Source organism: Scylla paramamosain, chromosome 17, assembly GCF_035594125.1.
Source record: "Scylla paramamosain isolate STU-SP2022 chromosome 17, ASM3559412v1, whole genome shotgun sequence".
Taxonomy (NCBI): domain Eukaryota; kingdom Metazoa; phylum Arthropoda; class Malacostraca; order Decapoda; family Portunidae; genus Scylla; species Scylla paramamosain.
Window position 1 is genome coordinate 18,115,413 of NC_087167.1, and position 25,490 is coordinate 18,140,902.

The 25,490-nt window shown below is 40.3% G+C and overlaps 1 protein-coding gene across 1 annotated transcript in view; it reads right to left on the minus strand.

The window, feature by feature from the left end:
- The window catches only part of LOC135108549 (nuclear pore membrane glycoprotein 210-like), a 43,921-nt gene extending 20,869 nt beyond the window's left edge, over positions 1–23,052 (minus strand). Inside the window, exons 1-21 of the mRNA XM_064019667.1 lie at positions 22,851–23,052; positions 19,711–19,841; positions 19,201–19,332; positions 18,772–18,868; positions 17,409–17,559; positions 16,460–16,624; positions 14,409–14,483; positions 13,841–14,035; positions 13,291–13,404; positions 13,012–13,176; positions 12,473–12,625; positions 10,722–10,908; positions 9,903–10,071; positions 9,385–9,509; positions 8,809–8,978; positions 4,060–4,176; positions 3,492–3,684; positions 2,795–2,985; positions 2,235–2,336; positions 776–862; positions 289–452 (exon numbers count right to left, since the gene is read on the minus strand). Of these exons, the coding sequence (XP_063875737.1) occupies positions 289–452; positions 776–862; positions 2,235–2,336; positions 2,795–2,985; positions 3,492–3,684; positions 4,060–4,176; positions 8,809–8,978; positions 9,385–9,509; positions 9,903–10,071; positions 10,722–10,908; positions 12,473–12,625; positions 13,012–13,176; positions 13,291–13,404; positions 13,841–14,035; positions 14,409–14,483; positions 16,460–16,624; positions 17,409–17,559; positions 18,772–18,868; positions 19,201–19,332; positions 19,711–19,841; positions 22,851–23,014 (3,047 nt within the window). The 5' untranslated portion in view covers positions 23,015–23,052. The remainder of the gene's footprint in view (positions 1–288; positions 453–775; positions 863–2,234; positions 2,337–2,794; positions 2,986–3,491; positions 3,685–4,059; positions 4,177–8,808; positions 8,979–9,384; positions 9,510–9,902; positions 10,072–10,721; positions 10,909–12,472; positions 12,626–13,011; positions 13,177–13,290; positions 13,405–13,840; positions 14,036–14,408; positions 14,484–16,459; positions 16,625–17,408; positions 17,560–18,771; positions 18,869–19,200; positions 19,333–19,710; positions 19,842–22,850) is intronic.
- Positions 23,053–25,490: the final 2,438 nt, after the last annotated feature.

Sequence of the window (25,490 nt, forward strand, 5' to 3'; positions counted from 1 at the left end):
AGAGGGAGAAGTAGTTAAAAGTGAACAATAAGTGAGGATGGGAAAATAAGAGAATAAAGAGTGATGCTGAGGACAGAATGTACAAGAAAAATAAACATACATTAAAGCAGGAAATAATTACACCACACGAGGGGAAAATTTTTGTAATAAATATATCCTCCAAAAAAAGAGAAAAAAGTGTTTCTTCATGAATAAGAATCACAACTTTGCTGTCTTCCATTGATTGCATTCAAATTAAGGAATTACAAAGGACAAGAGAAAGGATGTAAGAGATGATGAAGTCCCCACCTAGCAGAAATAACAGTGGACTGAGGGTGAGGCTGCAAGTCCATGAAGGAGTGAGCAGGCAAGGGAGTTCCTGAGGCATCCAGGGCCACCACCTCTGCTTCCAGGGTGCCTCCAAGCTCCACCACCTCCAGCACTGTCAGGTCCAGGGAGGCAACGCTGGCAATCTGGGATGGATGGGGGCAGTGCACAAAACTGTCATCATTGTTTTCTTGTGAACAATGGCAAGTGGCTGGTGCACACAGGTTTGGTAGCAGAAGACGGAAGCAAGAAAGATCTGTGTGTGCATGCATGTATGTGAAATTACAGGGCTGTGATTTAATTTACTTTGTTATTCTCTCAGAAATCTGGTCCAATTCCTTTAAACTTTTTGATAATTCTTCAGCCCTGAGTCCAAGTACTAGAGACAGGACAATGCAAGCTTACTTCAAGTCCTGTAAGCCAAAAGTAAGTCAATACATCAACACTCAGACACACAGCACATAATTACCCTAATGTGGGAAGTGGCAGGGTGTGTTGCTTCCAGACACACATCCATCAGTGCTACCACCAGATCTCCATCTCCCAGTGGGCTGACCTGCAAGAGTAGGAAGGATTACTCATGTCCATCAACTCAGCTCCATATCTCTACCTGTCCTCTAAACTCTTCTTTCTGTTAAGATTCTCATGGGTCATGTAGCCTTCCACAGAAGAGCACCTAGAGTTTAGTGACCTCTACTCATCTCTCTCACTTCTGTTCCACTCCATTCCTGCTACATGCAATGACTCACTGTTTTTTTTTTTTTCCCAACATTTACAGGTGTTAAGTTTAGTTTCCTATTAATAACAAGGCAAAGGTTAAGTAGGCTTTCCTCTTAATCACTAGTACTACTGGCCACTAATCAATAAGATATGTAGGCTTTCCTTTTAACCACTAAAACAACTGACCAGTAATCAAAGGTGTTCTCACTTAAGCACAGCATTTTATCTATTTCTGCATTTTACTGCACATTACTGGACACAAGACTTTATAAAGAATTTCAACCTTGCAAGAGTCATTGCAGAACAGCAAACTTCCAATTTTTCTACCTGTGCTATCTTTCACAGACATTTTTTTTATGCAGGAGGGACACTAAAAAAAAACCACTGAAATGCTGGTCCTTGAATAAGGTCCAAAGCAGTAGTTACAAACTGAAGATAAGTATCTTGAAACCTCCCTCTTGAAGGAGTTCAGGTCACATGAAGGTGGAAATACAGAAGCAGGCAGTTTACCAGTGAAAGGGATGAATGATTGAGAATACTGGTTAACTCTTGCATTAGAGGTGGACAGAATAGGGGTGAAAGAAAGTCTTGTGCAACGAGGCTGTGGAAGGAGGGGAGGCATGCAGTTAGCAAGGTCAGAAGAGCAGTTAGCATGAAAATAGTTAGGGAAGATAGCAAGAGATGCAACATTGCAGCGATGAGAAAGAAGCTGAAGACAGTCAGTTAGAGGAGTTGATAGGACAAAAGCTTTTGATTCCACCCTGTCCAGAAGAGTGGTATGAATGGAACATACAAGTGAAGCATACTCTATACATGGATGGATAAGGCTCCTGTACAGTAAGCAGCTGGAAGGGTGAGAAAAATTGGCGGAGACACCTCAGAATGTCTAACTTCATAGAAGTTGTTTTAGCTAGAGATGAGATGTGAAGTTTCCAATTTGGATTATAAATAAAGGACAGGTCAAGGATGTTCAGTGTAGAAGAGGGGGACAGTTGAGTGTCACTGAAGAAGAGAGGATAGTGATCTGGATGATTTTGTCGAGTTGATAAATGGAGGAATTGAGTTTTTGAGGCACTGAACAATACTAAGTTAGCTCTGCCCCAATCAGAAATTTTAGAATCTACTTTCTAATATGTAACAGAAAAATTATAATTTAAAGAGGTGGTAATGTACAAAGATCTTTAAGAACCTATGCAGAAAATACTTACAGTGATGGTCTTCTTTGCCTCGTGATAGTCGACTGTGGCGATGTCATTGTCAGGAGGCTGTAACTCAAAGAATCCTGAACCTCCCACAACACTGAGATCCAGCTGATGACAGATTAGGAGGAAAAGAAAAAGCAAAACAATGTGATTAATCTTATGAAGTGAAACCTGTTTCTGACTAATAACTCCAAGACACAAAATAAAATGTCAAACCTCCTCAATCTTACTTTACTTTAAATGTTATTTCTTTCATTTTATATCAACATGTTTTGTTTCAACAATGTTGGCAATTCATGGCCATTGATGTTCTACTTGAATCCTGCCATTATGTCATAAAGCAGACAGACTTCTTCATTTCTACAGCTGTACCTTACTATATTCTTATTAAATGATGAATACTGAAATTCAATACATGCTACAAATTAACTTAAGCAGACTTCATTATTTATAAATCTCTATCTTACTACATTTTAATCAAATGAAGAATACTGCAAATCAATTACTGCTCAAGATCAAAAGATGCCACAAATTGAACAGAGATTTCTTCACTCTTCAAGCACTACCTTATTGTGTGTGTGATGGTAGAGAGTGGCTGCAGGTGGGTCAAGAACCACATCATGTACCAGCGCAAGGGGGAGGGAGGCGGAGACAGGTGGGATGTCCAGGATGTCTCCCACATTGCTAGTGTAGCCGACTAAGCGCACTGTCACCACTAGCTCACCTGCCTCGCCAAAGGGGTTCAGGACCTGGTAACCTGAAGAAGGGCAATGTTATGTGGTGGTGGTGGTGGTGGTGGTGGTGGTGTGTTTTTTGCTTGTTCTTCAAAGCCAAAGCAAAATGTCATTAATTTTTACATCCCTTACTAAGGCTAACTTGGTGTGTTTCCTGCTTCCAAGAACAGAAAACAACTGGCTCTCTTAAGTTTTTTAAGTATTTCTGGTTGTTTTTGAATACAAAGTCATCTTATTTTGTTCTATATATCTACCAGTATACCATATTTTTTCTATGAGCAGACAACTTCCCAAGCAAAGATTTTTAAAACTACATCAGATGCTTATGCTTATTTCTTAACATAAGTTTTCTGAATGCTTACAAAATCACACAAAAGCAATCATACTTTAATTATTTCATAAAGCAGCCTATCTAGTTTCCAAATCAAATGGAACTTCCTTAAATGATCAACTCTTATGAATGCTTCTAAACCAATGAAAACCACAACTCATATTTTCTCATTCCAACATAACAAACCAAGGCACTCACTTCTAAGGGCTCCCTGTCCCTGAGTGCTGACACTCTGAGGCAAGGCAGACAGCTGCTGCTTGGGGACTGCTGCCAGGCTGATGTTGGACACTTCCCACTCCAGTGCCAGGGATGAGATGTTGTCAAAGCGTCGTTGTTCAGAGTCTGTCACCACCACCTCCATGTTCAGTGGCTTGTGGCAATGGGTTACAGCCTGGTGGAGGAAGGAGGATTAATGTAGGTGAGGGAACAGGAATATTGAGAAGCTGTGGGTGTGTAAGAGGAACGTGTCGAAAGCAATAAGAGTTTCTGGATTATCTTAAAATCTGTACACATAATCTGGCTCAACTTAAAAAAAATCAATTGTTTCTCTGCCAAAGACCCAAAATCTTCCCCAAATTGTCACTGAAATCAGCACATAACTTTCTGATACATATATCTTGTGGACAAACAAACAGTAGAAAAAGCATTGCATTAGTTACAGATGACTGACAGGTAGTAAAAAGACACCATGGCAAGAAACATTTACAGGAAGCAATAAGAGACATAAAAGTGAGAAACATGCAAGACAAAAAATAGTGGCACACACCCTTCCAAGCTCTGCCATGGCAGGGCAAGATGAGCGGGTCCCTGTTGGTCGCCTGACAAGTGCTATGAGGCTGATGGAATCTGGCAGAGCACAGATGACTGTGACAGTGGCACTGACCTGGGAGAGAAGGGATGAATGCCAAGGGTATGAAAAATCAATGATAAGGTTGTCTTCTATGTTTGTCTAGCTCAATATAAATATTACATACAGAAACTATAAATATGGAAATAAACTGCATATAAAACTACATTTCATATGCAAACACATGCCACATACACTATACTCTGTTCATGATCACTAGAGGCACAAGCCCCTCCCCATGGGTGGAGCATGTCAGAGGATCAACGCTCTGGCCTACTACTGGTTGGCTGTGTTTAATGGAAAGCATGTATTTTACAGTGCTTCATTATTTCTTTACCAACACACAAACTATTTGCTTTGAGCACATGAAAACCATTCCTTCACTGTCTATAGTAAATGTCTTATTACTTGAACACAAAAGCACTTGAGGAGAAGGCACGGAGTGAGAAATATATATAGGCTTGTAAATTTCTGGGTGGCCGAGAGAATATTTGTCATCTTGAGGTGCTGGACTGCAAACATCCAACCCCTCACCTGAGACATAGGAAAGAGAGAGCCTGGACCAGCATTAATGCCCAATGGGACCATAAACCCCAGCCAGCCAGGACTGTGGCTTGCCCTGGGGTGACTGGGGGGGGTGGGTCACTGATGACAGGTCAAGCACGCCTTGCATTGCTGACATGGTGTTTTATCCATTAATTGTAATACCTGACCAACATGTTTTTCTTTCTGTTTTGAAAATATGAAAATAAAATGCAAGAATTAGGATTAAAATGTCTTAAGAATGTTTCCAGTCCAACAATTTTTTTTTTTTTTTTATGTAGGAAGGATACTGGCCAAGGGCAACAAAAATCTAATAAAAAAAAATGCCCACTGAAATGCCAGTCCCTAAAAGGGTCAAAGCAGTGGTCAAAAATTGGTGGATAAGTGTCTTGAAACCTCCCTCTTGAAGGAATTCAAGTCATAGGAAGGTGGAAATACAGAAGCAGGCAAGAAGTTCCAGAGTTTACCAGAGAAAGGGATGAATGATTGAGATTACTGGTTAACTCTTGCGTTAGAGAGGTGGACAGAATAGGAGTGAGAGAAAGAAGAAAGTCTTGTGCAGCGAGGCCGCGGAAGGAGGGGAGGCATGCAGTTAGCAAGATCAAAAGAGCAGTTAGCATGAAAATAGCGGTAGAAGACAGCTAGAGATGCAACATTGAGGCGGTGAGAGAGAGGCTGAAGACAGTCAGTTAGAGGAGAGGAGTTGATGAGACGAAAAGCTTTTGATTCCACCCTGTCTAGAACAGCAGTATGAGTGGAACCCCCCCAGACATGTGAAGCATACTCCATACATGGACGGATAAGGCCCTTGTACAGAGTTAGCAGCTGGGGGGGTGAGAAAAACTGGCGGAGACGTCTCAGAACACCTAACTTCATAGAAGCTGTTTTAGCTAGAGATGAGATGTGAAGTTTCCAGTTCAGATTATAGGTAAAGGACAGACCGAGGATGTTCAGTGTAGAAGAGGGGGACAGTTGAGTGTCATTGAAGAAGAGGGGATAGTTGTCTGGAAGATTGTGTCGAGTTGATAGATGGAGGAATTGAGTTTTTGAGGCATTGAACAATACCAAGTTTGCTCTGCCCCAATCAGAAATTTTAGAAAGATCAGAAGTCAGGCGTTCTGTGGCTTCCCTGCGTGATATGTTTACCTCCTGAAGGGTTGGACGTCTATGAAAAGACGTGGAAAAGTGCAGGGTGGTATCATCAGCATAGGAGTGGATAGGACAAGAAGTTTGGTTTAGAAGATCATTAATGAATAATAAGAAGAGAGTGGGTGACAGGACAGAACCCTGAGGAACACCACTGTTAATAGATTTAGGAGAAGAACAGTGACCGTCTACCACAGCAGCAATAGAACGGTCAGAAAGGAAACTTGAGATGAAGTTACAGAGAGAAGGATAGAAACCGTAGGAGGGTAGTTTGGAAATCAAAGCTTTGTGCCAGACTCTATCAAAGGCTTTTGATATGTCCAAGGCAACAGCAAAAGTTTCACCAAAGTCTCTAAAAGAGGATGACCAAGATTCAGTAAGGAAAGCGAGAAGATCACCAGTAGAGCGGCCTTGACGGAACCCATACTGGCGATCAGATAGAAGGTTGTGAAGTGATAGATGTTTAAGAATCTTCCTGTTGAGGATAGATTCAAAAACTTTAGATAAGCAGGAAATTAAAGCAATAGGACGGTAGTTTGAGGGATTAGAGCGGTCACCCTTTTTAGGAACAGGTTGAATGTAGGCAAACTTCCAGCAAGAAGGAAAGGTAGATGTTGACAGACAGAGCTGAAAGAGTTTGACTAGGCAAGGTGCAAGCACGGAGGCACAGTTTCGGAGAACAATAGGAGGGACCCCATCAGGTCCATAAGCCTTCTGAGGGTTTAGGCCAGCGAGGGCATGGAAAACATCATTACGAAGAATTTTAATACGAGGCATGAAGTAGTCAGAGGGTGGAGGAGAGGGAGGAACAAGCCCAGAATCGTCCAAGGTAGAGTTTTTAGCAAAGGTTTGAGCAAAGAGTTCAGCTTTAGAAATAGATGTGATAGCAGTGGTGCCATCTGGTTGAAGTAGAGGAGGGAAAGAAGAAGAAGCAAAGTTATTGGAGATATTTTTGGCTAGATGCCAGAAATCACGAGGGGAGTTAGATCTTGAAAGTTTTTGACATTTTCTGTTAATGAAGGAGTTTTGGCTAGTTGGAGAACAGACTTGGCATGGTTCCGGGCAGAAATATAAAGTGCATGAGATTCTGGTGAAGGAAGGCTTAAGTACCTTTTGTGGGCCACCTCTCTATCATGTATAGCACGAGAACAAGCTGTGTTAAACCAAGGTTTAGAAGGTTTAGGACGAGAAAAAGAGTGAGGAATGTACGCCTCCATGCCAGACACTATCACCTCTGTTATGCGCTCAGCACACAAAGATGGGTCTCTGACACGGAAGCAGTAGTCATTCCAAGGAAAATCAGCAAAATACTGCCTCAGGTCCCCCCAACTAGCAGAGGCAAAACGCCAGAGGCACCTTCGCTTAGGGGGATCCTGAGGAGGGATTGGAGTGATAGGACAAGATAAAGATATGAGATTGTGATCGGAGGAGCCCAACGGAGAAGAAAGGGTGACAGCATAAGCAGAAGGATTAGAGGTCAGGAAAAGGTCAAGGATGTTGGGCGTATCTCCAAGACGGTCAGGAATACGAGTAGGGTGTTGCACCAATTGCTCTAGGTCATGGAGGATAGCAAAGTTGTAGGCTAGTTCACCAGGATGGTCAGTGAAGGGATAGGAAAGCCAAAGCTGGTGGTGAACATTGAAGTCTCCAAGAATGGAGATCTCTGCAAAAGGGAAGAGGGTCAGAATGTGCTCCACTTTGGAAGTTAAGTAGTCAAAGAATTTCTTATAGTCAGAGGAGTTAGGAGAGAGGTATACAGCACAGATAAATTTAGTATGAGAATGACTCTGTAGTCATAGCCAGATGGTGGAAAACTCGGAAGATTCAAGAGCGTGGGCACGAGAGCAGGTTAAGTCATTGCGCACATAAACGCAGCATCCAGCTTTGGATCGAAAATGAGGATAGAGAAAGTAGGAGGGAACAGAAAAGGGGCTACTGTCAGTTGCCTCAGACACCTGAGTTTCAGTGAGGAAAAGAAGATGAGGTTTAGAAGAGGAGAGGTGGTGTTCTACAGATTGAAAATTAGATCTTAGACCGCGAATGTTGCAGAAGTTAATGAAGAAAAAGTTGAGGGGGGTGTCAAGACACTTAGGGTCGTCGACGGAAAGGCAGTCCGACCTGGGGACATTTATGGTCCCCTCCCCAGATGGGGACTCCGAGGCTGGTGTAGGAGTCGCCATGACAGCCACACTGTCATGGCAGTGTCACTGATTGGGTCACACTGTTCACCTGATACATGGAAAAAGGAGTGACCTCACCTGTGTGAATGCCCTAAATGACCAGAGAGAGAGAGAGAGAAAGAGAGAGAGAGAGAGAGAGAGAGAGAGAGAGAGAGAGAGAGAGAGAGAGAGAGAGAGAGAGAGAGAGAGAGAGAGAGAGAGAGAGAGAGAGAGAGAGAGAGAGAGAGAGAGAGAGAGAGAGAGAGAGAGAGAGAGAGAGAGAGAGTGTTGGCCTGAGTGAGGGACTCCTAGACTCCTGTCTAAGAGAGTGAGGTGTCCGGCAGTGTTTATCGGGTCCCCAAAACTATGGCAAAACCCTCTGCCACACCTTGGGACACCACCACCCCATGGGGACAATATCTAGGGCCCATCAAGCTCTGCTGTGAGGGAGGGGCTTGTGCCTCTAATGATCATGAAAAGTATACATGAAATTGATGGATATATAGAATCTAAAGCAGTTTAGGCAACTGCTTGGTAGATGAAATCCTTGTTTTGGTTATATGATGTAAAATTGCATTTCTTGACTAACAGCTGACTAACTGACTATGGGCTACAAAACTGAACTCAATGAATGTTTACAACACAGGCCCACAAGTGATTAAATAATGAAATAATTATACATATAAAAAAATTTGACACAGCTGTTTTATGTGCCAAATCCCTGACCTAGCAGACTGAATGCTTAAAATTTGGGCATAAAATTCAGTTCAATAACTAAATATAGTTATAAATAAATATTAAGTGACTGACACTAACAAACCTTCTTAGGATGAGGCAGGGAGGCAGAGGGTGTGTTGGCCACGGTGAGGACGAGGGTGGTCTGGCCAAGCTGTCTACACATGGCCTCCACAAGATGTTGGTCTCCTGGCTGCTGCCCACTGCTCTGCTTCACCAGCCGTGCCCCCACCTTGTCACCATCACCCACCGTCACTGAAGGAGAAAACTTAGATTTTGTACCTTTTCCTCTATCTGTGAGGCCAAGATATGCACACCTGACTTTTTAACTCTCACTTGTTATTCTTCACTAACATTTAAAGTATGAGGGAGAAAACTTTGTACTTCTTTCTATCAGTGAGACAGAGATGGAAACACCAGACTTTTCTAACTCTTTCATTGTGTTTGAACTTCATTAATATATAAACCACAGTAAAACATTACTTTCATATGGACACACAAAGAAATGAGAAAACAAGATATAATTTTTTTTTTTGTACAGAACTATACAAGAGGAGGTAATTAAAAAAATGCATCTAAAATGTGATTGTGGGAAAAATTAGTTAAGCAGTGAAAGTTAAGCACTTCCACTTTTATCAATGCTGTCATGTACTTGTCATACCTTTGGTGGTGTGGGATGACAGCTTGAGGGGCCAAGGCAATGGTCCCCCTTCAAACACCACTAGCCTGGAGGACCCCAATGCCAGCACTGTCTCCCCTGAGGATGGGTTGACTGGTCGCAGGGGTCTGTAAGGATCAGGAGGGGAGAAGCAATTGTGTGAGTTTGATAAATTTGTGTTTGTCTCTACATACAAGTAAGACCAAGTCAAAGAATATATCTATCAATCTATTTCTCTGATGCCTCACTCCTAGAGCACAACAGCCTCCACCTCTCCCTACTATCCAAACATTCCCTTCTTGGTTGATAAGTTTTCATTCATTCTTAATCCTTATACCCTTCTATCCCTTCTCTTATCCCATCCATCTCTTCTCTATCCTTTCAGTGTACAAGGATGATATTTTCATATCCTCCACAACTTCAATTCTTAAAATCATACTACCCTTGCATTCCCATTTTTTCCTAATCTTTTTGTATTACCAAACCACCTCACATAATGTTCATCACCACAGATGCCTCACCTGTATGCAGCTACAGTGGTGGAGGCTGTTAGCTGAAATTGCTGGTCCTGGCTCTGATTGTCACTGCCGCTGCTACTGTGGTAACTCACATTGACAAGAGAGAAGCCTGGCTTTCTGGCCACCACCTCCACTACAGCACAGGAACCCTCAACAGTAGGTGGCAGCACTTCTGGAAGGGTTATCAAAGATGTGATGTTGAGCAACTACACTAGGTGTAACCTGCCTAGTTCATAATGCCTCCTAAGAAAGACTTATTACTATTATTATTTTTTTTAAATCATCAAATGGTGAGCCAAACAGCAATAAATGAGCATTAGTTCAACAATTGATAATTGTAATCGCAGCTGAAATGTGTGTATGCAGTAAGTCATTAATGTAAGCAGATTGTTTTCACATGTGGATTTGGTTATTGATAGATTGCAAAAGCACAAAACTGAATGAAGAGTGCAGGGTCATTCAATAAGTACTATTTCCCATAAAGCATAATGCATACCTTAATGCATATCACACACCCCATAACACAAAATCAATGCTTAAAAATGTACCAAACAGTTTCCTTACTAACCTTGTCATATGCTTCCTCTACATCCATAAAGGCTGCATTATCTTTTCACCCTTTCCTGAGTACTACTCTACTGTGTTATCTAATCACTGCATATAATATTTGACTTACTGCTTAATTCCCATCAAGCAGTTGCCAGGTAGGGTCTCTGAATACTCCCCTAAATCCTGACCATGCTCTCCTATCTCAAACCAAGAGTCAGTCACATGTAATGAGGCATCACTACATATGCATGCATAAACTGATGATATACACACCTGGGAGAGCAGAGAAGGATGGCTCCCGAGGCTCCACAGCAAGGGGCAGCTTGTGGCAGGCTGTGAAGGGCAGAGGGATGTCCTGGTACAGTGTGTGGGCAGCCACATGAAGAGGAAGATGGGCCTCCACCTCTACTTCCACCTCACCAAGTAGCAGAGATAGTCCCACTGCCTCCATGATGTGGATCTGGGAAGGAAAGGAAAATGGGAATGTTATCTCTCTCTCTGTGTGTGTGTGTGTGTGTGTGTGTGTGTGTGTGTGTGTGTGTGTGTGGACAGTATAAGGAAGAGGTGATGTTAATGGGACATTTTGGTTTATATATATATATATATATATATATATATATATATATATATATATATATATATATATATATATATATATATATATATATAGTCAGCAACACTTGTGATTAGAACTCTTGCCAACTTGAGCATCACATTGCACAAACTGGCAACTCGCTCCTTGGTCTGAAAAAAATCTGGGAGAAAATACATGGCAACTTGGTTTAGTCCCCCATATGTTTTTGAAAGCAGAAAATAACAGATTCAGTGCGTGATGTATTGACATAAGTAAAAGTTATTTTTTGTGACCGCTCCTTGCTTCAGCTACCAAATGGCTGTGTTTGTATTGAACAAAGTGTTCTACTGAGGTGGTGTGATGCCTGGAGAATATATACACCATGATTATATAGTACAAACGTTAGTTTCACTAGAATGGTGAAAAGAATAGAAAAATAAGCCATATAGCTACTGACAGTGAAAAAGACTGTGAGTGTGTTGGTGAAGAAATGGAATGATGAGAGATGCCAGGATTGTCTCACCACAAACATGGTGGTGGGCTGCCCGAAAATGTTTATTTTTTTTAGCTGTTTTGCTGTAAGCTGAGAATGTACCTTTATCTGTTGTTTGATACTATGAAAGGTGTCAAACATTTTTAAGCATCCCACCATCATGTTTGTGGTGAGGCACATCCTGGCGTCCTTATCGCTCCATTTCTTCACCAACATAGTCTTTTCACTGCTAATAGTTATGCAGTGTACTTTTCAATTTGTTTCACCATTCTAGTGAAACTTTAAAATTTGTACTAGTAATTGTGGGCTGTATATTTTCCAGGCATCACACATCACCTCAGTAGAACACTATCTTTAAAACAAACACAGCTGTTTTGTTAGCCGAAGCAAAGGGCAGTCACAAAAGATAACTTTTTCTTATGTCAATATATCAAACACTGAATCTATTATTCTATGGTTTCAAAAATATATGACTAACCTAAGTTGTCATGTAGTTATTTTCTCCTGGCACATTTTCAAACCAAGGAGGAGCGAGTTACCAGTTTGTGTAATGTGACGCTCATGTTGGTGGGAGTTCTAACCACGAGTGTTGCTTACTGTATATATAGTATACATACATACATACATAATATATATATATATATATATATATATATATATATATATATATATATATATATATATATATATATATATATATATATATATAAAAGGGGAGGCTTCAGTGTGTGTGTGCTTGTGGAGTGAACAGTAGACCACAGGAGTGGAGCTGATGTGGGATAAAGGAGTGGCTAGTCATAATGGGAGATACAGGTATCTGTGTGATGGAAGACAAAAAAGGTGCAGCAAGTACACTAAATCTTTTCTTACACAAAACAAAACTAATGAATGACTAGTGAACTTAATCTCCCCTGACAGACAATCACTTCAAATGTTTACTGTGCCTGCCAACCTTACTTGGGCTGAGTCCTTGTTGTGTGGGTTGGCAGTCATGGCGGCAGTAATGGTGGCTGACCCAAGACCTCGAGTCCTGCAAACACCACCATGGGTCACCACCACCACCTCAGTGTCACTACTGCTCCACCCAATGCTGCCTGATCCTCCCCTTGCCTGAGGGGAAAATCAGTATGTAAATAAGTCCACAAGGTATACAATGAACAGATTAGAATGCTGTTAATGAAACTGTCTGACTATGAAATAAATGCTAAAATTAATTTCTTGTTCCTTATCCCAGTATTTTCTAATCAAATTTAATCAAAATAGGACTGTGGTCAAAATAAAAGCTGCTTAAATTACCTAACAATGAAATAGATACTGAAATATATTTCTGGTCTCTTATCTCCACATTTACTGACAAAATTTAAATAAAGCAAGAAATTCAAAAAAACATTATAAATAAAAAAAGAATGAAAACTCAAATCAACTGAAATGATCACTAATTAAATATGTAGAAATAAAACTTATCAACTTCCTCCTCTTCCTCCTGCACTACTTACTGTAAGGTTGACAGAGTAGAGGGGGCGAGTGACTGGGTCCCAAGGCAGCACAGTGATGGGTGGCACCACCACCACTGGCTCAAAGATCTCAATGTCTTGTGTGGCTGTGAGAGGCGGGCTGATCTCCATCACCTCATCCCCGACCTCCACTGCAGACAGCACAGCCTGAAGGAGAGAGAGGTACAGTGAGAATTGGGAGTTTTCTGGTGACTTTTTTGCCCTTGGTTGCTCTCCCTAATACATAAAACAACTGGCTTTGGTGCTCTCAGTGGGACTTACTGTGACTGTAGTCTTGCCGGTAGCAATGGGAGTACCATGAATGTAGGAACCGTTGCGGGTGGCAAACTCTGTTTGGAAGTACTCTTCAGGAACTGTGGTCTGGATAATTATATTCTGTTGGGGAAAGGGAAGAGAATGCAGAGCCAATGTGAGTAAGGAAGAAAATTATGTTTTGTGGGAGGAAGGAAAGAGAAAGCAGAGCTGACTATAATGAGGAAGAAAACATTCTGCAAGTGAGGAAGACTTGAGTTGATAGTAAATGGGAGGGAGAAAATTACATATGAACTTTGAGAGAATGACAACATAAAAGGAAGAGAATGAGGAAGAAAACAACAGATTATAACCATCTACAAATGGGGAAGGAAAAAATTGATACTGAATAGGTAAAAGGAAATTATATATGAGCCCTCTCTCTCTCTCTCTCACTGACAGTTCATTGTTTCAAGAAAAGTACTCAGTTTAAATAATAGATCTTTCAGTGTAATCTCTCTCTCTCTCTCTCTCTCTCTCTCTCTCTCTCTCTCTCTCTCCCTCCCACAACCACACTCACATCAGGTAGGAAGATCTGGTTGTGTGCCACATCATGGACTGTCACAATAAAGCTGTAGGGGCGGCCAAGGGTGAGGGCCGGGTTGTTGTGGGGCCGGATGGAGATGGCTAAGTGAGAGGGCTCCACCACATGCAAGTTGGCAGCCGGCTGCCTCACCAGTTGTGAGGAGACCAGGTGGCTGCCCCCCAACACCACCTGGAAGGAGAGACAAGTGTGTGATGGAAGGGAATTGTGAGAGAAATGTTTCCTTTATATATATATATATATATATATATATATATATATATATATATATATATATATATATATATATATATATATATATATATATATATATATATATATATATATAAAAGGATGGAACTGTTTCTCAAATAGTGGTAGCTGAATGGATTAGTCTCAGTAATCAGATTGTTGGTGCTAAGTCATTAGGGAACTTTAAAAGATCAGACAAATATTGTGGATGAGGATGATAGTGAAAACTGGTGGGCAAGTTTCATACTGGGACTGCCCCATGTAGATCTAACAGTTTTTTGCAGCTTCCCTGATTTCATCATGTTCTTATTACCTGTGTGGTGCCGAGAGTCTTGGCAAGCACAGTAGTGCCATCCTCCTCCAGCTCTGCTATGCTGGTGTCAGCAACCTGTGAAGTAAAGGTATGGACAAGTGCAGATGAGAATTCTGCATTGCATATTGTTGCCAGGAATTAAAAACATGCCTTAACTTTACAAGTATTCACTAACTGATGGCTTAAAAGTAATGGAATGCAGCAAATTGTGTTTAAATAATAAGAAATGAAAAAAACAAATGCAGATCTGAAACATCAAACATTATTCTGTGACAAACAGTAATATATATATATATATATATATATATATATATATATATATATATATATATATATATATATATATATATATATATATATATATATATATATATATATATATATATATATATATATATATATAAACACACACACACACAACATTATAACAACATAAAAATCACCATAGTATAAGAAATGGATCCTTTCTTCTATCTACCAAGTATCATTACAAAAGATGACTTAAAATGACTTGGTGTGAACAAGCAATGCACTTTATTACAGACGCAATATTATGTCATGACCAGTTTTCAGCCCCTTCACAAAGCTGCCGAACCAAGACTAACTTCCCCTTAGTTGCTGCATACGTGACTGAGTGCAGGGCTTAATATGGGTTACAAGGTCCACTTTGGACTCATGCACCCTTAACAATGGTCATAATGCCAGGTCACACTAATGAGATCACCAGTCTGTTTTACCCACCGACACAAAGGAAATACTCTAACAATAATTAATTCCCACAGTTGTGAAAGGATCAACAACCATGTCCAGGAAGAAACAATTATAACATTCAATAACATATATATGGTTTAGGTATAAAACCCAGCTGGACAACCGCCCTCAGTAACAAATCCTCCCACTGTCCAACAGTGTGTTACAGCCTCAAGTCAAGAAGTGTTGTTTACTACCGCCTATACATGCCTTGTCAGGGCCTGAGGAGGGAGTAAAGTTCACTACACCCCTATTCACTGAAGTCCTCTGTGGCTGATCAGCATCAACCAACATTAGCATTTAACACAAACTCACTAGCAAGAGACACGACCACAAGCGAGTGCACACAAACACACGAGTCACAGAACACTCCCCGTACAAGAGCTTGGCCCGCACACACACGCAGCTGAGGAGTCATTTCTCTGTGTAGAGAGTGTGTTATATACAACTACCCTCTCTGGCAGGCTACTAAGGAGACTCCTATACTACGTAAGTAGGCTGGGGCGTACAGCTGGTAATGACTCATTTAACCCCTTAAGGCAACTGACCTGACTAACCTGTATCCCACCTTAATTTCTGCCAGATATTAATGCACGTCTCAATATGTCTGCTCTGTCTAAGCGCTGGATAGTGACTGACTATGGGAAAGTGTGCCACACTCTCTCCCACTCTGCTACAAGGGGTTGGGGTTGTACAAGAGAGGAAGGGATGGGGTGGTGACATACATACACACATACATCCACATGCTTGCACGCTGCACTCTCTTCTCCCCACATTGTCTTACATGAACAAAACACTTTACTTCTGAAAATTCTAATGATCTAACTAGGGAGGCTAAATGAATACTGATTATTTGTCGAGAGCAACTCCTTTACTAAATAATGGGTGAGAATCATATTAAATGGATAAGGGGAAGTAAAGAAATTTATGTGGGGAATATGAGTGACTGTGGGGATAAATAATATAGTAGAAGCTTCAGGCTGGGTAGCTATGTGACAAGGACACATCAAAGTCTCGTCCCCAACCTGTCTCTTCTCATCTCTTGTCTCTCTTTCCTCTATTAGTCTTTTCTCATTTGTTCTTAAGTCTTTCTTCATTTTATATTGTGTTATCTTACTGCACAGAACAATTAGAACATAAAAATGGCCATAATATAACAATGGCATATATTTTTAAGCTTGATCTCTTCTGTATGAACAATTGTATATCTAGTGTTTGTTACCCAAATGACCATAATATAAGATGTTAATCCCTCTTCCAAACAATCTATTTTACATCATGTCTATCCACATTGTGCCCACCTGGAGATAGAATGTGGAAGCCCTGAGATCGATGGGAGCAAGGTGTCCCTGCTTGAGTTGGTGCACTGTGTAGTGGATATGAGTGTGGGGCAGCACAAAGGAGTCAGCTGGGTCTAGCAGCAGGTTGGCCACCACCATCAGCTCCACAGAGGCTGGCTCTAGGTGCTGCAAAGTGAGAATGTGAGGAAATCATGAAATACAATATAATAAACACCTTAGAAGAGAAATAAACAAAATGACAAAACAATAATTATTGTATAAGGAGAAGACCTTGTAAGTCTCCAAAAGAAAAGAGTTGCAGCAAAGATTTCTTACTGGTGCTATAGGCCAATAATAATAATAACAAAAATGAATAAAATAAGATAAAATAAAATAAAATAAAATAAATAAATAAATAAATAAATAAATAAATAAATAAATATATATATATATATATATATATATATATATATATATATATATATATATATATATATATATATATATATATAAGAAAAATAAATAAATAAATAAATAAATGAAAATAAAATATAATTAAACAAATAAAAATAAATAAATACAATAAATAACCAAATAACTAACTAAAAATGAAATAAAGATAAATAATTGAATAAAAATAAAAAAATAACACTATATGGGTCAAATAAGAGAAAATGCCCACCAATGGAGAAAAAAGCCTTCCCTAAGAAATAAAAACAAATAAGTAAGTACATAAGTAAATAAATATAAATAAATAAATAAATAAATAAATAAATATATATATATATATATATATATATATATATATATATATATATATATATATATATATATATATATATATATATATATATATATAAATAAATAAATAAATAAATAAATAAATAAATAAATAAATAAATAAATAAATAAATAAATAAATAAATAAATAAAAATAAAAACTGATAACTTATGAACTCCCCTCCCCCACCTTGTACGCTGTGTGGGCCAGACGGACAGACAGCTTGGCCAGGCCTGTCTGCCGGCCCTCCACCAGCACCATGTAGCCTGTCCGCCCAACCTTTTCCAGTGGGGCGATGGCTGCCGGTACCCTGTAGGGCGACTCCTCAAAGGTGATGAACCTGGTGGTAGGGGCAGATGTGGTTTTAGTGATGGTGTTAGTGGTGCTGAGGTGATGAAAGATAACAGTGGTAGTAGTGGTAGCGAGCGGTGGTGGTAGTAATAGTAATAGTAGTGGTGGTAGGGTAGCAGCAGTAATATGGTGGTGGTAACAGTAGTAGTAAGTAGTAAGTAGTAAGTAGTAGTAGTAGTAGTAGTAGTAATAGCAGCAGCAGCAGCAGCAGCAGCAGCAGCAGTAGTAGTAGAAGTAGTAGTAATAATAGTAGGTAGTAGTGGTAGTAGTACTAGTAGTAGTAGTAACAATAGTAGTGGTACTGGTGGTAGTAGTAGTAGTAGTGGTAGTAATAGTAGTAGCGGTGGTGGTACCAGCAGTAGTAGTAGTAGTACTAGCAGTAGTGGTAAACAGTAGTAGTAGTAGTAGTAGTAGTGGTGGTAGTGGTGGTGGTGTAGTGGTGGTGGTGGTAGTGGTGGTGGTGGTAGTAGTAGTAGTAGTAATAATAGTAGTAGTAGTAGTAGTAAAGTATGTAATTGTAGTGGTGTTTGTAGAAGCTGAAATAGAAAACTCATTCTGTCTAGCTCTAGCACATACCAAGATTTAAAAAAAATCTCCACATATCTTTAGAGACAATTCATTATCAAGGTTATCCCTTTTTATAATATGCAAATAAAATAAAATAGGTACATATAAATACACCCTTACCATACTTGTACCATTTATCTTGGTCTTTGCAACAACGAAAAATAATATCTAACTCTTCAAATATTCATATCTGTGAGAAAACTGGACATGGGGACAGTCAACTAAATTTAAAATATATTGCATCAAGGACACTTTTAGTATTGGAACTCTGGCCTCACCCTTCCTTGCTATTTAGCTTATATTTTCCTCCTTTCAGCAGCTCCTGTCAGGGATCACCACAGTGAATCTATCTTCTCCACTGTCCTCAGTCTTGTCTGCCTTCTTCAGTCACACCTATTTCAAGCATATTTTTCACTGCATCCATAAAACCTTCTCTTAGGTCTTCCTCTCTTTCTCTTGCCAGTTAGATCCATCTCCAGCATCTTCCTTCCCACATACTTCTCATCTCTCCTTTTGACAAGCCCAAACTACCTCAGTCTTGCCTCTCTTTGCTGCCAAACTGATGTACATGTGCTGTGCCTCTGAAGGATTCATCCCTTCATCCTAGTACTGACCACCACCCCTGAACACTCACCTCAGTACTGACTGTGGTCCTGCTGATGACTCCAGGCCTGTGAGGGTCTCCAGCTCCCAGATCATCTCCATGCCCTCCAGAGTTGAGAACTGGTTGCCTGGAATATTGAAGATTACCATTGTTCTCACCACTATTAGAGAAACATTTTATACCCATCCTTCTTTCTTTTCTACCTCTTTCATATTCTTTTCTCCTCTTTTATACCCATTCTTTATCTTCCTCCTCTTTTACATCCATTCTCCTCTTTTACAACCATCCTTACCCCCTTCCTCTTAAACATATTCTTATACCTCCTATTATAAAGCCATTTTCTTTTATTTCTATTCCTCCTCTCCCTCTTTATATCATTCTTCTCATTTACAAACATTCTTTCTCTACTCCCTCCTCTGTGTCCTTCCTTTCCCTTCCTCTCCAAAGCTCCCTCCTTACCCTGGCTGTCATAAGCTTGCACCTCGAAGGCCTCGGGCGCCTCCTCCTCATACAATTCTCGTGTGGTAGTGATGATTTCCAGGTGGTGAATGGTGTCCACCAGCACATCACAACGCAACACATCACCACTGCCTGGGGATGTAGAGGTACCAGCTTGGGTGAGTGGAGAATAGAGAGGAAGTGTGAGGAGGGAAGAGTGGTTATGAAAAGTAATGGGAAGAGACGAGTGGAAGAATGAAGCAAGGAAATCAGAGATGGGTGAGTGTTTGGAGTGGGAAGAGAAGGGATGCACATGGGTGAATGGAAAATAATGAGGAAATGTGAGGTGGCAAGGGTGGTTATGAAAGGTGATGGGAAGAGACAAGCTGAAAAATGAAGCAATGAAATCATACACATATGTAGATGGTTAAGAGGATTAAGAAATACTATTTCAAAATAAATGGGTGAGATTACAGAAGTGAGTGGGGAGCAATGGGATGCATGTGGTTGAATGGATGAGCTTTTACACACCTGAATCCTGTGCAAGAATGATGGCTGTCTGGCGAGTGGGTGAGCGGCTGATGGCTGACACCACCACCTCGTTGGCACACCCATCCTCCTCCAAACCCACCAGCAGTGCCACCTCCTGCCGTGAACATTCCCTGGAGATGAAAGGAAGGGGTCAATAATGTGGGAGGGAAGGAGAGGGAGAGAGAGAGAGAGAGAGAGAGAGAGAGAGAGAGAGAGAGAGAGAGAGAGAGAGAGAGAGAGAGAGAGAGAGAGAGAGAGAGAGAATCAAGCTGTTACACCTACAAGTGGTAGTAGAAAAAAATTAACATCTCAAAGAAACTTGTGATGATAAGTCAAATACCAGCAAATTAAGAAATCAGCATGTATGAAATTATTAATTTCAAATGACAGCAAAACTGACATCTTGGAAATTAGTGAAAACTGTGATTTTTTTTTTGTGTGTATCATTTGATTTTAATGGTAAATGTCAAAATGCACATCCCATCCATGTCTCTCTCCCTACCCACAAAAAAGTTAGAGATCTGGTAGGAATCTGGGATCTCTAGGATGTTGGGAAAAAAAAAAAAAAAAAAAAAAAAAAAAAAAAAGTAAAATTTCCCTTCCTAACGTAACCTAACAACCTAGAACTTGAACTTTACAAAACATCATTGGTACTGGTAGTTAACTATTATTGTTTGGTTAATCTAGACATCACGTCCATGTTCCATACAAGCATGAAATTCATGTCACATAGAAGGTTCGGAGACCTTGTCATAAATGTAAAAAAAATTCAGGTCATGTGGCTGTAATGGCACTTGAGAATGTGGAGAAATTTGATATTCTCTAAGTCCAGTGAGTTCTGCACCAGTCAAGAGTAAACATTAAATGATTTTCTTTTCTGGGGGGATTTGTGGGTAGCAGTATATTAGGACTTCATGTTACCTATAGAGCTGATCTCTCCAATCATGCACTGCCACTCGTGAATCCATTCCTGAGCCCGCCAATTATGACTTTCCACGGTAGGTTCAGTTACACTTTTCATTTGTTTTTTGAGACGCATCAGGCGTTCTGATAGAGGCTCACTGCCATTTGTTAATATGGCTACCCAGTGGAGGGAGGTGAAGCAAACAGTGCCAGTGTTTAGCAGGAAAAGAAGTCACTACGTGAGATATTTAGCAATAGCAATGGTTAAGATGCGATATACAGACGTAACGAAGAGATTCCATGTGTTTATTGAGGGAGTCCTGAAAATCTCCATACCAGACCGGTAAGGCATAATGGTATAATCTTTGAGGTCCCTCATTAGGTTAGATTATGCTAGGTTAGGGAAATCCGAGATATTAAGGTAAATTTTTAGATTTTTAATGCCCGTATTTTACTTATTTTTTTCAGGCCCCCAAGCTTGTGTAAGGGGTTTGGGGGAGTTGGGGGAACGAGGGGGGGACCTGGTATTTCTTGATAAGAAGTCTGCCCCTTCATTCCATCCCCAACCCCCCATAACCCCTCAAACAAGCTTTTTGGCCTGTGGGGAATCTTTTTTTTTGGGGGGAATGAAAAAGTAAGTGAAATAAGGGCATTAAAAAATCTAATGAAATTTACCTTAATATTTCAAATTTCTGTAACCTATCCAAGCCCCTTGACCACTCCTGCTTAGATGGGAATCTAACTTAGCATAACCTAACCTAGACAATGGGGCTGCACCCCCCCCCTTGGACACCCCCGTGGCTAGGATGTTAACCTAACTAAATCTAATCTGACTTAGCATAACTTAACTTAATCTAACCTAACCCAACCTAATGAGGGACCTAAAAAATTATACTGTTATATCTTACTGGGGTGGTGTGGAGATTCTCAAGGCAATGAAGGTGGGTACAGTTTAATAGCTTCCTTAATAAATACATGGAGCCTCTTCCTTACGTCTGTATATCACATCTTAACCATTGCTGTTGCTAAATCACATAGTGAGTTCTTTTCCTGCTGAACACTGGCACTGTTTGCTTCACCTCCCTCCACTGGGTAGCCATAAATGACAGTGAGCCTCTATCAGAACGCCTGACACGTCTCTAAAACAAATGAAAAGTGTGACTGAACCTACTGTGGAAAGTCGTAATTGGTGGCCTCAGGAATGGCCTCACGAGTGGCAGCGTGTGACTGGAGAGATCAGCTGTATAGATACCATGAAATCCTAATATGCCACTACCCACAAATCTCAGTTATAAACAAAAGAAAATCATTTCAACTCTTGACTGGTGCAGAGCTCGCTGGTCTTAGAAAATACAGAATTTCTCCACACTTGCGAGTGCTATTACAGCTATACTAGACACGTGCCCCCAATCTTTTTTTACATTTACGGCAAGGTCACCGAACCCTTCTCCATGATGCGTTTCATGCTTGTATGTAACACAGACATGATATTCAGATTAACCAGAAATATCTATTTTTCTGTCATACATTGTAAGTGATTGTGTAAGATGAAAGTCACGGATAACTGATAATATCATACTACCAAATGAACCATGAAGCCAAAACAACACCAGTTTAGGTTTGACTAGAAATACATAAATAAAAATAAATAAATGGCAACACATGAAATACAATGAAGTATCCCACACCAAAAACTTGAAAGAGGGAGAGAAATGTACTAAAGAAGCAAAGAAAAGAGACACAGAACAAGCACCAACACCAGTTAGATTAGCTTGTATGAAAAATCTAAATAATACATTAAATACAAGCAGGTATACATCAAGAATTAAATAAAAAGGATAGTAATAAGTATGGAGAGGAAGATAGCAATAGCACCAACACCAGTTTGATTTGGCTAGATGAGAAAAAGTAGAAGAATAAAATAAAATATAATAATAAATTCAAAACAAAGACAGGACTATATGGAACAAGTAAGGACAGTAAGACAGCAGCAGCAGCTGCACGTGTTGACAAGCGGTGCACGTGCCACGGGGACCACCACCATCACCACCACAACCTTAATGAAACATTGCAAGACACACTACAGACACACGCAAGCATATCACCCACATACACACGTAAACACAGTCCAGGGCACATAGGAAATCTTGTACGATACTGCGAACACAGACAGATGAGATGTAATTATTGTCTCGTCTCCCCCCCTCCCCCGCAAAATTCAAATCTGCCCGGCTCACCACTGGTAACACCCTCCGTTGTACACTTTGAGGGTGAAGTTCGTGGGCGTGTGGTGGTTGTAAGGCAGCAGGACTCTGGGCACGTTGAGCCTGGAGGCGCAGAGAGAAGTCACACACAATACAAGCGCCAAAAAAGGCAGATAATTTGCGCCGGGCAGCGGCATGGCGGCTTGTTTACCTCCCGCACGCTAACTGAGAGACCGCCGGCCTTTCAAACTTGTGATATGTTTTTCTCTACACCATTCTTGGTTTTAATGTGCCTACAATGAAGGAGGAAAATATTAAAATATGAATTCCTTTTAATTCTTCTTCTTTCTGCATACAGACTGACAGACAGCCGAGTAGAAAACTTCTGATATTTTGTCTTCTACACCATCATTGCTTTCAATATATCTGAAAATTATATAATTAAACAATACCAGTAAAAATATGTGTTTGTTTAATTTTGTATTCTTTCACAATCTGAGAGACTACCGAATATGAAAACTTGCTCTACCATTTGCCTTCAGTATACTGAGAAACCATATGATCACGTGCATAGCGTTATAGTATAATTATTCAATTAAAGTGTGAACCCTGCCTAGAGGGGCTTCACCATCCTGGCCAGGAGGTGAAAATTTACCATGCCACCTGGGTGAAGACGTCCCAAATGTCAGAGGAAACCAAGGTCCATATTCTTAATTAAAGATTATTTTCAGAAGCAACATAAATTATTTTGGTTTACGAGGGTATATTTCCCATTGATGATACAGAATCGTTACTGAACCATCACTAAACACCCTTGAAAACACCAATATTCTCCACTTGAGCTGTAAAAACAAGACGAGGTAACACGCCAAAACATGAGAGGCAACTCGATCCCCATGACGCAACCCGCAGTACCATGGCTTGCCGCCCCCCCAGACCGGTTTTACCTCCCCAGTGCCTAACCTGCCAGCAGTGTAACTTTATGCGGCCAAGAGCTAACTTAATCTACTGCCTGAGGGAAATTGCAACATGTATGGTTAGGAATACAATGCTTACCTTCGTTAGTCGGGACTTGGAAGGAAGGGACGTTCGGAGCATTTTGAGCTCACGGGCAGGGCTGACCAATAACTCTATGAACTCACGGCCAAGGTTGAATATTTCTTGGAGACCGACAGGCGCGCTGGTTTTGCATGAAATTACATATGTCAAAGCGAGGCTGCCAGAAAGAGAGGCGTGTTGATATGCTGGCGTGGTGAGGCAAGTGAGGATGTTGCGTGTCGACTTCCACTGCATGAGGGACGTTCTGGCGCGGCGAGGCGGAGAGGCTGCGAGGATTCAAGGTTCTGAGCACTGAATTCATGTATTTTAAGATCAGAGGTTCAATGTAAGTTAACTTATATGGGTACTACCAAGGGGGATACATGTTCCCTGCCTGTGGTTCAGAGCAACGCAACCAAGGATGATACAGGTTCCTTGCTTGACATCCATAGAGAAACCTGAGTTGCTATATAAAGTCTGGTTATTTCAAGATGTTTTAAGACACGATAGATATATGACTTTCAGCTTCCTGTAAATGACATAAACTAAATGTTGCCATTAAGATTCATTTGACAGGGATTTCAGTGTCAGTCAGGAATGAAAAGAGAAGTGAGCATCTTTGCCAATCAATAAGAAGAGCCCGTGTTTGTGCCAATGAGCGTCTTTGCAATGCTTTAATAAGAAGGACCCGTGTTTGTCCTAATGAGTGTCTGCAATACTTAATAAGAAGAGCAAGTGTTTGTCCCAATGAATCCTTTGCAATGCCTCAACAAAAGGAGAGTCCGTGTTTGTGCCAATGAGCGTCTTTGCAATGTTTATCTATTTATTTATTTATTTTAAATTTTTTTATGTAGGAGGGGCACCGGCCAAGATCACCAAAATTATATATGTATATATATATATATATATATATATATATATATATATATATATATATATATATATATATATATATATATATATATATATATATATATATATATATAAAGACCTACTGAGGTGCCGGTCCTCGAACAGAGTCAAAAGTGGTCGTCAAAAATTAAAGGATAAGTAACCTCCCTCTTGAAAAAGATCAAGTCATAGGAAGAAGGAAATACAGAAACTGGAAGCGAATTCCAGAGTTAACTAGAGAAAGGGAAAAACTGGCGGAGACGTCTCAGAACATCTAATTTCATAGAAGCTGTTTTAGCTAGAGATGAGATGTGAAGTTTCCAGTTTAGAGTATAAGAAAAGGACAGACCGAGGATATGTGTAGAAGAGGGGGACAGTTGAGTGTCAATGAAGAAAAGGGAATAGTTGTCTGGAAGGTTGTGTCGAGTTGATAGATGGAGGAATTGAGTTTTTGAGGCATTGGACAATACCAAGTTTGCTCTGCCCCAATCAGAAATTTTAAGGAGATCTACGAAAAGAAATGGGAAAGTTCAGGGTGGTATCATCAGCATAGGAGTGGATAGGACAAGAAGTTTGGTTTAAAAGATCATTGATAAATAATAGGAAAAGAGTGGGTGACAGGACAGAACCCTGAGGAACACCACTGCTAATAGATCTAGGAGAAGAACAGTGACCGTCTATCACAACAACAATAGAACGGTCAGAAAGGAAACTTGAGATGAAGTTACAAAGAGAAGGACTGAA